Source organism: Schistocerca americana, chromosome 7 (assembly GCF_021461395.2).
Source record: "Schistocerca americana isolate TAMUIC-IGC-003095 chromosome 7, iqSchAmer2.1, whole genome shotgun sequence".
Lineage (NCBI taxonomy): Eukaryota > Metazoa > Arthropoda > Insecta > Orthoptera > Acrididae > Schistocerca > Schistocerca americana.
In genome coordinates this window covers 159,971,635-159,985,339 of record NC_060125.1, presented here as the reverse complement: position 1 = coordinate 159,985,339, position 13,705 = coordinate 159,971,635, and the positions used below count along the sequence as shown (strand labels likewise).

The window sequence follows — 13,705 nt, the reverse complement described above, 5'->3', positions numbered from 1 at the left end:
TTAATGTTTTGATCATATTGAGAGACCAGCTGAAGAAACAAAATAAAGATTGTGCTTCATTTGATTATTGGAAGTAACTCTTTTGCGACAAAACCAGTAGAACTGCAACATCGTCTTCTGAGCGACGTTCAATCCTCTACATCAACTAAAGTTCTGTCAGAGCATGAAACAGAAGAGTTATTCGATCTTCTGAGTGGCGACGATGAATAGCTCACGTACCGGTATGTGTATATTTTGTAACCTAATTTGAGTTCTTGCTTTCTTTTGTTACAAATATAGTTGTATATTTCTAGTATATTTGACTACGGTGATTGAAACAACAATTTACGCGTTGCGTCAATTATGATAACATGTTTAATTAAACGTTAGCGTATTTTATATGTATGTTGTTGCAAGCGATGCGTCATTTAATTAAGACAATATAGCAATTACGTATGAGACAATTTTTATTAATATTTTATTACCCCCCCCCTCCCCCCACTGGCTTATTGCACTATTCACAGCACGAAATTTTCAATGCACCACTAGTAAAATCAGTTTTAGCGACTTTCTAGCGACTTTTGATATTGAATCTAGCGACTCGGGTTTTTTTAGAGTTGGCAACACTGTTTACAGCGCGTAGTCCTTGACGTTACGTCTTGCCTTGTGAAACTGTTGTTTATGTCGTAAACAAAGCTAGTAAGACGAACGTAAATAGCGTAATTTGACGTTTTGAGACTGCCGTGCAATGGCTACAGGCACTGTTCTTTTCTTAAGAAAAGATTCTAAAATGGTGAGTCGTTAATCACTTTCACACAGTTAACGAGGCGTAGAGGATTTCTTGTAGTATATTTTAAAATCCTTCTGACTTCTTGTCATCAAAGTCGACTGGCAGATGAAATATTGTTAATAGTTTTATTTGAATGAAAGGACATAACTCTTGCCGTTTACAAGGGTCGCCGAAGTTGGCAGATTTTGATTTGTACACCAATGACAGAACGTAGGAAAATATTTTTGTTTCTTATTCGTGTCGCAGAACAGAATAAGATTTTTTTATAAGGGAAAAATAGGAAATACTAATAGCATAGCTTCCGTATGTGTTATCGGATTGCTAGCTCGTTAGATTGTAATGTTAAAAAGCCACGCATTGAACTACATTCATGCATTGAAATACGTATTATACCAAAAAAGACAGTATATTTTATCAGTATAGAATATTCCAGCCACACAGTCTCAAATACGACATAATCAAGAAATGTACAAAGAAGCATCAGGACTGTCATCTATGGAAAATTATGGAGGTGATCTACAGCAGGAGGTGATTGTTGAATGAATGGTAATGGTATCACATTCTTCTGGCCTGTAGCTCTGTATTGAAGCAGTGTTGTTTCTTGTAACGCTATTCATGTTGTGGACATAATGAAGTAATGAGAAGAAGTGTAAATTTAAAAGTTCTGTAGTGATATTTCTGTACAGATCTGTTTAAGTCCATTAACATTGCACACAGTCTGATTTCCCTCTAATAATTTGATATCACAGTTCTAGTAACTGACAGCTCTCCTAGAAGTAAAATGTGAAAACAAATTGGGAAAAGTTCCTCCTTGACAGCTTACATTCTGCACAACAATTTCCATTATTGTCGTGTGTGTGTGTGTGTGTGTGTGTGTGTGTGTGTGTGGTGGGGGTAAAAGTTGGGTAGGCATTACTCGCATCTGCATATTTAAGAAACAAGGAGAGAGAGAGGTGTGAATGGACTGTAATGTAATTTTGACAAAACTTTAAATACAAAATTCAGTGGTTAGCACAGAAGGAGAAACTATATCCACAACACATTCAAAGAATTATATTTAAAGAAAATGTGTAGTGTGTGGTTTGTTGGACTACAGATGGATCAGTCAACACTGGAAACTTTTACCACACCCTTAACGAAGCATCTTAATTCATTTAGCTTTCAGAATGCATGATTACAGTGATTTGTGATTTAAAAATGAAGACACTTGTATATTTACATCTGCTCACAAATGAATTGTAGAATCATTCATTTGGGGAAACTAGCCTTAACAGCAATATTTAAAGAACATGAAACTATGATACATGAGTTATACCAGGTGTTAATTCTAGAATATCCTATAGAAATCTCTTAAAAACTCGTTCTGCAATACACACACTAATTAATGTACTTTTAACTAATACTATTTCCTTTCTTTTAAAAGTAAGTTGCCAGCTTTGCAAGTTACATGTTCTGCTTTTATATCATTTATTGATGGATTTACAATGTTTAGCCTAAAATCTCTGTGAAAAAAATTGGAAACCAATTCATATATGGAGGTGTTTGATACATCGTTACATATGTATTTAACTTGGTAGAGCATATTAAATGTCACATAGATACTTGCTTTTATGGGTTCCATTGGGCCACTTGAGTCTGTCCACATTTGCTTTCTCTGCAAAGGCTGCTTTTTTTTTTTGTATAAAAGTGTAGCCAGTACCTTTGTTTAGCTAAGGGTTTCCTCAGTTTGTTTGAGACCATTATAGTCTTCCAGTGTGTCATTTCTGCAGAAAATATGCAAGTTTTAAGAAGAGAGTTAATCTTCTTTGTTCTCTGCATTTGCTAGCTTGAGCTCAACTGATAAGAGAATTTGGGGAGTTTCTCATACCTATTGTTCCTACCTTCTTTCTGACACCCCCTTACTACCTGCCCTTAAACACTATTTGGAAATGTGGAAGCGTCAGATTCCACCCGTCTGCTTTGATGTCAAAAATATGGCAGAAACAACCATCCACTATGACCCCCCCAAAGTCACTTATGACGTCATTATGTAGACATGACAACAAACATGAAAATACATTGAAAAACCAACACACACACACACACACACACACACACACACACACACACACACCTTCCACAAAAAACCTAATGAAAGTAATGGGAGAAGTGTGGGAAATTGGGGGTTTTTGGGTGGGGACAAACTAAATATAAACACATGCCACTACACCAAACAGCAAAAACACTAAAGTAACAAGACCCCACAACCTTTCCAAATTCCACTACACACGAAATCCACTGGTATCGAACACTTCCCTTGACCTGTTATCCTTACGACAACTCCACATATAGCCGTCCCTGCTCAGATGCCGGAACTTTAGCAAGCCTCATTTCTTCACGAAACATTGAACACTTCACGACCTCAGCCAACTGACCGAATAGCTGAAGAAATTTTATTAGAGACGACGCACTGTCCCCCATCATCGCCGACAACCAAAAACTGTTAACCTTGTCAGCCATATCCATGCCTACCAAATACATAAACAAAGCAATTTACCAAAATTCACACACGATGAACAGAAAAAAAAGCTACAATAACATCGACATAACAAAACCAAAATTGTTAACTCACTGAAAAATATTCCGCTGAAAGCACAGTCGCCACTGATACCACACACGTGCAATGCTACCACGCCAGTGAACCCCATACGCCACGTAACACACTATCCATAAACACACCACCAGAGAGAACCCACCGACCACAAGAATACGCCACTTATAAACGTGCCACACACACAAACTAAACCAGAAACATCACCTAACACTAAACACATAAACACGCCACCAGAGAGCACCACCGATTACATCAAAACGACATCTACAAACATGTCATTCTCACAAACTAAACTCCGCGCCATTGTCTCGTCACACACCACAACAGCCTTAAGTCACAGGTCAGAGCCGACGGGTGTGAAAGAAACAAATATATCTCCTTTCTGCTGATGATTGGGTTAGTCTCTTATTAGACAATTCCTGTGACCTATATTGTTTATTTACGCAAGTTCTGGTGATCATTCTTTCAGTTTCAAGGAACTGATAATTTCTTTCATTTTATAGGTGTAATTATGGTTTTATAATGTTGGATTTGTTGGTATCTCTTGGCAACCATTTCTTACAATTTGTAGACACTATTATTTGTTTTATGTGTTTATCCAATTTTTTTCCCCTTAGATTGCACAAGACATTTTCTCCCTGTATTGCAGCCATATGTTAATTTTCTGGTATTTATGGAGGCTTTATTGATACTTTGGGTTTTCACTGAAGTAATCAGTTTTCTCAACTGATACTAGCAATCCCAGTTTTTGAGTGATTTTCTGTAGACTACAAGTAGGCTTTCAAAGCTGGTGTTTACTTCAACAACTACCAAGGTTTGAGGTTCTGCTCGATATTGTCAAAACCTGAAAGCAGGGTCGCGAGTGAAGTACAGCACATTTATTACTGACACAAATGTATAGCCAGAACAGAACTGATCTCCTGGCTAGAGAATGCTCCTATTTATACAAAGATAAGATGTGCCAGAATGCTGGTATTCATACAAATGTAACATATTTCAGGAACCTTCCAGAAATAAATACTAAATAACAAATAATTCCTGGTGGTTATGTTTGAACTGGCAGCATGCCAGCCAGCATTACTACTACACTGAATGTGCCACAGTATGTAGTGTTGCTTCCTCTCTTGGTGACATAGTGACCTGCTGTTTCAGAAGTTCTCATAGGAGCTGATTACAGCACCCTGGATATAGATACTGACAATGGTTCTCTGTATGGCATCACTGGCAGATCCTTGTCTTCTGGTTGTGTTATTCCATCTTCTTCCCTTTGATGAGCGTCAAAAGTAGTCCCTCCCATTGAAACATAGCAATTGGTAAGTAGGTCTTCAGTTTTCTTGAACCTCCCATCATTAATTTGCACCTCTGGACTGTTGTAGGGCTTAATATGGAGAATGTGAACAGTGTTTCAGCACTCGCATCTTATTCATGAAGGGTCATAATCTTTGACTTCATATGTGACTTCCGACAAGTGCCAAAGGATACAATACGGTCCAAAGTAGTGCTTTAGTAATATTCTAATAGTCCCACTTCCCACGCTGTCCTAAAAATTAATACCAAGATTCCCAAACTTTGTCACTGGCTAGAGCTTGACATTATAGTGTTCTCAGGCTTTCTCCTTGGCACTCAGTGTCCATATGTGAGCCAGCTGCCTTGCTTCTTTGTTCCTTGTGATCAGGTATTTCATGTACTTCGTCAGTCTGAGTATTTTACAGTTTAAGTGGAAACAGTGTATCCATTGTTTTGGGCTTGGTACTGTGGAATAAGAACAACGGTGCGACGCATTTACTGTTTCATTTCCCTGTGTTGTAAATGGATGACACAGCGGGCAGTATTGTATCCCAATCTCTGTTTGACATCTACATGCATAAAGAATATATTTGCCAGCGTCTTATTAAAGCAGTCTGTGAGGTCATTCATTTGTGGATGGTAGGCACTTGTTATCCTGAGGGTTATATTGCAGTGTGAAAGTACCTTTGATGCTAGTCTTGACTGAAAAGGTTTTCTGCTATTGGAGAGCATAACACGAGGTGATCTGTGCTTCAAAATGGTATCTTCTACAAGGAACTTGGCAATTTCTGGAGCTTCCACCGTTGGCACAGCTTTGACAGCATAGCAGGTGAGGTAGTCAGTGCAGACTATTTTCCATCTGTTCTCATTTGTTGATTTTTTGTGATCATTCCAGTATTCTGGAATGACCCTGAGGCAGATGGGATTCATAACTGATGGCCCAGGGGTATCTGTCATGTGCTTGACTAATTGGCATTCTTTACAGTGGCTCATGTAGTATCTAATTTATTCGCAGACACATGGCTAGTGATACCTGCATCTGATTGGATTGTCTTCACGAGGCTCCCAGATAACCAGATGTTGGAGCATCTTTGAAATACTCCAGGATAGCATGCCCTAGATAAGCAGCCATTTCTGCCCTGTTGTATCTTAGTTCCTCTTACACAATGCTCCATTTATTAATTGGAATTCTCTTTTAGTCAGTTCCTCCTTCAGCACTTTTGTGGTTTTCAGCTTTATTCTTTCAGAGGATTTTTTAAGACACATAGTGTCCTCATGTTTGCGTTCACTTCTGTATACCACTGTGATGTCAAACACCTGAAGCTTCAGTGCCCACTTTGCCAGTAGACCCAACAGATCCTCCAAGCTAATCAGACAGAACAGAGAATGATGGTCTATAATGCCAGTGAATGGCTTGCCAAATAAGTACAGCTGGAATCTGATGGCACAAACAGTGGTAATGTACTCTTCCTTGGTTGTAGAGTAATTCATCTTGGACTACCAAAAGTACTCTGAAAATATAAGCGCTCAGCTCTTGAGAAACATCCTGAATTTGTTTGAGAAGTGCTTCTATCCCATAACGCTAACATCGGTGTAAAGTTCTTTTTTCGCAATCTCTTCATACAATGCTAGAACTGGAGATGGTGATAGTGAGTCCTTAAGGACAGGGAACGATCTTTCTTGAACCTCGTTTCCAGAAAATTTCTTGTCTCCCTGCATTAATTCTTGCGTGGGACATGCCTTTGTACAGAAGTTCTGAATGAATCACCAGTGCTGTGAGCACATTTCAAGAAAACATCTCACGTCATAAATGAGCCAAAGAGTCAGGAAATCTGTAACTGCTCTTATTTTCTATGGAGTGGGATAGGTCCCATTGCCATTCACTATGCGCACAAAGATCTTTATTTCTTGGACAATAAAGAGGCACTTGCGGATTCAGGGAGAGACTTGCAGGCCGAACAACTTAAACGTGGTTGTCAGTTGGCATATATGTTATCCATATGTCTTTGAAAGAATGGCAGTGTCATCCAGATAGCAAAGACATGATACCCTTTTAAGATGTTTGTCATCTGTTCAAAGGTGGCTGAAGCATTTCATAGTCCAAAGGGTGTTATTTTGAACTCGTAGATGCTGCAGGTGTTAGGAAGGCAGTTTTATTTTGAACTCGTAGATGCTGCAGGTGTTAGGAAGGCAGTTTTGTGCCAGTTGTTATTTGCTAGTAACCTGTTTGCATATTCATTGTTGAGAAATAGCTCCTTTCAAGCAGTCGGATGTAATTAATGTGTGGAAATGGATTGACATCTTTCTTAATGATTTTATTCAGTCATCAGTAGTGAATGGAAAAATGCCATATGCTGTCCTTTTTTGCAAAGGCCACTGGAGGGGACCAAGGTTTCTCTGTACATTTAGTGATGCCATCTTGCAGTGTAAGTTCTTCTCAGCCACCCACAATGATTAGTGTCGTCACTGGCATGTAGATCTTTTGTGAGCCTCAGTAACTTTTCGAAACTCACTAAAGGTTTACAGTTTAACTGTGCATCTCGATTGATGACTGGAACAAGTCTTGTAGATGTCAGGATAACATAATAGCAAACACACCCAGAGCAATCTTAAAGCGTACTTTTTGGGATAGCTCTGTCACTCTGGAGCTCTGGTCTTCCAGTCTGAATGCTTGTGATGCCTGCAAGAAGTCCCATCCTAGAATATCGTGACTACATTCTGTTAAAATTACAAATTCAAAGTTCATGTTCCTCTTGGGTGGACAGATTTCTGTTTGCGACCTTCAGCGCACTTGCTGTAGTATCGAGGAACATAATCTTCTTTAGCCAATGACAACAAGTATCCGACATTACAGAACAGGAAGCTCAAGTCAACTAGTGGCCAGACTAATTGGCTGTCGATGAGATTTCCTGTCGGCTTGGTAACTTTTGTCCATAGAGGATTTTCATCTTCTGGTCTCACCTCTGATAGGGGGTTGCCTTGCTTAATTTTCCTGAATTAGGCAAGTGTGTCTACCTCTGTATGGCGAGAGGGAATGGCTACACCATGTTGAGGAGAGACTTCATCCAGGCTGCAGTGATGAGCTTTGGCTCGCAGGTCAGCTATAATAATCTGCAGTTGACACATGAAAAGGATTGTTGCTGTGGCATAATAGTTGTTGAACACTCACTGTCTTTCTCTGCAATAGTCCACAAGATGTCCAGGGCGCCCACAATGAAAATACTGGTGTGTTGTCATCCAAGCATCTATTCTTTTGTAGGGCATGTTACTTGGTGGAGGAGTTGGTTGTACGTGTGTTATGGATGCTGAGTTCTTGTTAGATGGCGGTGGCAAAGTAAGTAGGAGTTGGCAGAGTTCATTTTTTGTGGTATGTTGGACTTGGGTTAGTGACTTGTGCCAAAGATAAATGTGCTTTTCAAAATTCTTTGTTACATACTGACGTATGTGGTCGACATTCATGTCTGCTATCTCTTGTTTAATTGGTCTGACAGTTCTGACTGCCAACAAATGCTGTCTTTTTCTCGTATAACCTGTCTTATGAGAGCAGCAAAATCATGGTCTTCTGCAACTGCCATAGGGACCACAATCGCAATCAGTTGTACCTGTTTCATCTGATGCTTTTCTATCACATTTCCTAATGCCCCAGGGCCACTTGCAGTGAAGACCACCCACCCCCCACCGCAAAACCCTCGGGTATATCAGTCCCCACTTCTGAGCGGGAGAAGCGTAAGTCGTCTTCGGCTCCTCTCACTAGGAAGGGATCCCTTGGGGTCCTTCCCAGGTTTCTGCTGGTGGGAAAGATGACACCTGCCAGTGGATGAAGAGCCAAAAGCAGCTGGTCGTGGGGCTTCACACACATCCTCAGTCCCAGAGACTGAATCAGTGAAGTCCTCCTAGCCAGGGAAACCCAAGGAGCAGTGAAAAAATCCAAAAAGAAGGTCGCCAAGACCAAGGGAATTGTGGTGGCACCCACACCACCGCTACTTAAAAGCTCTGCATCTGCGGATGAGGTGGAGATTCTGGGGTCCGCTGAGGACCTAGATCTTGCTGGATCCTCAGACACAATGGATACTGACTGCTCAGGCAAAAAGTCTGTGGCAGCAGGTGACCCTGAGGCGTAAACTGCCTCATTGAATGTTCCGTGTCTTCCCAGTATCACGATGATGTCATCCTCGAGTGGAATTGTGGCGGTTTTTTCCACTGCCAGCTGACCTATGGCAACTGTTAAGCTTTACACCTGCTTTCTGCATTGCCCTCCAGGAAACCTGGTTCCCGTCAATGCAGACCCCTGTCCTCTTCTGATATGAGATACTACAGGTACCTAGCGACTGTAATAGTGTCAGGTGGGGGTTTCGTTTATGTCCTAAATTCAGTCTGTAGTGAACCTGTGGCCCTTCAAACCCCTCTTGAAGCTGTGACTGTCAGAATAAGGATGATACAGGAAATAACTGTGTGCAATGTAAATCTTCCTCCAAATGGTGCATTATCCCTGAATGTGTTAGCTGCACTAATTGATCACCACTCTAAACCTTTCCTACTTTTGGGAGGTTTTAATGCCCATAACCCTTTGTGGGGTGGCACTGTGCTTACTGGCCGAGGCAGAGATTTTGAAACTTCACTGTCTCAGTTCGACCTCTGCCTCTTGAATACTGTGGCCGCCACAATTTCATTGTGGCTCATGGTAGTTACTCGGCCATTGATTTATTAATTTGGAGCTCAGGACTTCTCCCATCTATCCACTGGAGAGCACATGACAACCTGTGTGGTAGTGACCAATTCCCCATCTTCCTGTCACTGCCCCGGTGTCAAGCCCACGGACGCCTGCCCAGATGGGCTTTAAACAAGGCGGACTGGGAAACTTTCACATTTACTGTCACTGTTGAATCTCCCCCACACGGTAACATCAATGTGATGGTTGAGCAGATCGGATCCACAGTCAGATGATTAAAAATCCCTCACCTGACTACAAGTGACATCTCCTCGTCATATTCAACTGGATCTGGTGCGATGGCGTTTTCCCCATCGCAGTGGGGAGAGAGCTCCATCATTCCGTTGCTCAAACCTGGTAAAAACCCACGTGATGTGGATAGCTATTGGTCCATCAGCCTCACCAACGATCTTTGTAAGCTGCTAGAACGTATGGTGTGTCAGAGGTTGGGTTGGGTCCTAGAGTCGCGTGGCCTACTGGCTCCACGTCAGGGCGGGTTCTGCGAGTGTCGCTCTACCACTGATGGTCTTGTGTCCCTAGAGTCTGCCATCCGAACAGCCTTTTCCAGACACCAACACTTGGTTGCCGTCTTTTTTGATTTACGAAAAGCATATGCCATGACCTGGCGACATCATTTTCTTGCCACATTGTATGAGTGGGGCCTCAGAGGCTCACTTCCGATTTTTATCCAGAATTCTGTGTCGCTTCATACTTTACGTGTCGAAGTTGGTGCCTCCCGTAGTTTCCCCCATGTCCAGGAGAATGGGGTCCCACAGGGCTCTGTATTGAGTGTGTATCTATTTTTAGTGGCCATTAATGGTCTAGCAGCAGCTGAAGGGCCGTCTGTCTCACCTTCTATGTATGCAACGACTTCTGCATTTCATACCGCTCCGCCAGTGCTGGTGTTGCTGAGCATCGCCTACAGGGAGCCATCCACAAGATGCAGTCATGGGTTGTAGCCACGGTTTCCAGTTTTCGGCCGCAGAGTCGTGTGTTATGCACTTCTGTCGGCGTTGTACCGTTCATCCAGAACCAGAACTTTACCGTAATGGTGATCCACTCACTGTAGTGGAGACATATCGATTCTTAGGCCTGGTTTTCGACACCCGATTGACTCTGCTTCCTCACCTTCATCAGCTTAAGCGAAAGTGCAGGCAGCACCTCAATACCCTCTGCTACCTGAGCAACACCTCAATACCCTCTGCTACCTGAGCAACACCAAGTGGGGTGCAGATTGCTCTACGCTGCTGCAGCTCTACAGAGCCCTTGTTCAATCCTGCACTGATTATGAGAGTGTGGTTTATGGTTCGGCGGCACCCTCAGCGTTGCGTATACTTGACCTAGTGCACCACTGTGGTGTTCTATAGTTCTGAGTTGGGCGCGTATGACCCCACTTATTTCTGCGCCCTAAAACAAAATAATCACTCGTGGAGCATCAACAGTGGCTTCCACTTTTCCCCCCGACAAGACTGTCTGTATGAACTTCTTTGACGCAGTGTGTTTCTTTCCCCATCCCTATGTCTCGGCACATTCCTTCTTCCATTCGTTGACCCAATGAAACTCTTGGTACTCAAGTTTCATAGGAAATTCTGTTCTTCTCATGTCTCTTACTTGGCAGCTCGCTCCCTCAATACTGCTGGGGGCGCACTGCTCTTTGATGGGTTTATACTTGGCTCCCACAGGGCTCCAGCCTTCACAGCATCTTTTCCCTTCAGTGCTGCATGTCTATCCTCATTTTCTTTTTCCCCCTCCCTTGGGAAATATGTCTTGGATGTTTTGGAAATGTGTTCTGCATATTCAGTATCTGACATCATAAGAAGTCTTTCTTCACTGTTTTTTGTTTCTATTTTTCTTCGTTCCCCTTGTCCTATCCTTCCTCCACTTTGGCGTTTGAGGTTCCCCTGTTTCTTCTTCTTCCTTCCTGTGTACTCCTGAAGGCCAGGCCACGCGTCTATGCATAACTGGTGATTGGGTAACACATACGCATAATTCCCAGCCCTGGGTTGATAGGTAGGGTTTGCATGTACCCCCTGGTACAGGTCAGGCCCAGGGTGGGTTGATTGCCCGAGCTGCTGCCTTCCCAAATTACCGATTGGTACCTCTGTCAGGTGTTCCAATCAGCTTTGTAGTCAGCAGCTATGAAAACCAAATGGAATGAGGCTAATAATTCAAAGACCCTCCCAGCCGCAACACATTTCCTTATGGTTTCACGTGCTGAAGGTGGTCAGTCTTTTTGCTACAATAAATCTGTTTATTATTCAGAAAGGTGTTGATGCAATTGCTGTCCCTGTGAAATCCTGCTCTCATTTATGCAATGACACTTCGCTTTTGCAGACTGCTTCTGATTCTCAAGCACAAGAATTGCTTGCAGCTTTGTTCCTCCATGGCTATCCTGTTCGTGTAGAGGCCCATCGAACGCTGAATTCTTCCTGTGGTGTTATTTACACTAGGCTGCTCGATGGTCTGAGTGAGGCAGAAGTCCAGACATATCTCTCTGGTGTCATTGCAGTCCATTGGGTGATAAAAAAAGATGCCTCCTTTGTGCCCATATGCACTCTCTCACTTTCAATAGTGATTTATCTATAAAAGATCAAAGCAGGTTATGAAGTTATCACGGTCAGACTGTATGTTCCAAGTCCAATGCGCTGCTACCATTGGCATCATTACAACCACACTCAAGAATCCAGTAGACACCCAGCCAAATGTGTAACCTGTGGTAGTGATGCTCATGATTTGTCTGCCTCCTCCTCCCCACTGCATCAACTGCAATGGTGGCCATGCCATCTCCTCCCATGATTGTCCCATGTATCTTGATGAGCGGGCTGTCCAGGAGATCCTGGTGAAGGAAAACGGGGCCTCACCCAATCACTCGCAAGGTGTTGGATGGTCGGAAACCCTGGTATCTACCATCTAGCACCTACAGTACTGTTCTTGCTACATCTCGCTCCACGAAGAACATGACCAGGCAGACATGCGACCTCAAATTTAGTGCCGCAGTTGTGAAATCTCCCTGCGTTGTGATAGCGTCCCTGTCTTGTCTGCCAGCTGCGCAACACACTACCAAACTTTCGCCCCTCAGGGCGAAGTCTCCAGCTATACCACTGGCAGGCTGGAAACAATGGAAGGAATACTACCCTGAAGACTTCCTACATCCCTACGGCCAGCTAACATCCTCTGCCAACCAGAAAGGTTCTAAGAAGTCAAACAATGGCAAATGGTCTTCTCCTTCGCTGACTTGAAGATCTTCTTTGACGGTGTCACTACATGATACCCTCACCCAGCTGACCTCCGTGTCTCCAGGGCACACCACCAACCGTTTTTCTGTTCTAGGTACTGCAGGCTGACAGAATTCTGACATTTCTGTAGACCTAATGGAGCAGGATTCTCCTGCCTCTGTATCCTCTAGTAGCTAGTCTTTGAAGGCAGGCACTCGGCAGCTGCCGAGGTGACACCCCTTCATTTTTTTCTTCATCATGACTCTCCTCCAATGGAACATTTGTGGTCTTCAATCCAACAGAGGATTTCTGGCTGCTCTTAGAGTCGCTGCGTTCACTTGTTCTCTGCCTTCAGGAAGCAAAAGTGCATCGCCGCAACCGATTTGAGCTCTCGCATTTCTTCCCAGTTTTGATCTTCCCCTGATAACGGCATTCCATCTCATGGGGGAGTCATGCTGCTCATACGGGATAACATTCATAGTCAACCCATCTACCCGACTACCTCATTTGACCTTTTCCCTTTGTACCGTTTACATCCCTCCCGCATTCCATGTCATCAGGGCAGACTTCGTCCAGCTTATTGTGTGGCTACCTCACCCCTTTCTGCTACTTAGTGACTTTAATTTGCACCATCGCCTTTAGGGTTATCCCAAAATATGTCAGAGGGTGCCCTCTTGGCTGACCTTCTCGGCATTAACACAGGAGCACTCGCGTTCCTTTCAGACTCCTCGCACACCTATTCCCATTTGGACCTATCCTTCTGCATTCTCCAGCTTGCCCATCATCTTGAGTGATCTAATCTCTGACATGTACTCAGGCGACAATATCCTGTATGCTATCCATTTGCTGACTCCTACGCCAGCTCCGTGCACGTCTAAATAACAGCTTATCAAGGCCGACTGGAGGCTTTACTCCTCTCTGGTGACCTTCAGCGAACATTATTTCCCCGGGTGTGATGACCATGTAGAATATCTTAGGAACATTAACCTTACTACCGCAGAATGTACAATTTCTTGCACTTCCTTCTTACCATGTCATGTTCCAGTCCCTTGGTGGACAGAGGCATGCCACGACGCAATTTGCACGTGGACACATGCTCTCCACATTTTTAACTGTCAGCCTACAATGGCAAA

At 43.1% G+C, this 13,705-nt stretch overlaps 1 protein-coding gene across 3 annotated transcripts in view; it reads left to right on the top strand.

Annotated features, from left to right (window-relative positions):
• Positions 1–621: 621 nt before the first annotated feature.
• The window catches only part of LOC124621988 (survival motor neuron protein), a 147,975-nt gene continuing 134,891 nt past the window's right edge, over positions 622–13,705 (top strand). Inside the window, exon 1 of one of the 3 annotated variants that reach the window (XM_047147529.1) lies at positions 622–772. In XM_047147529.1, coding sequence (XP_047003485.1) covers positions 728–772 — 45 coding nt within the window. In that variant the 5' untranslated portion in view covers positions 622–727. Of the gene's footprint in view, positions 773–1,173; positions 1,316–13,705 lie in introns of those variants that run through there. The other 2 variants (XM_047147528.1, XM_047147530.1) reach the window with 2 other exon arrangements.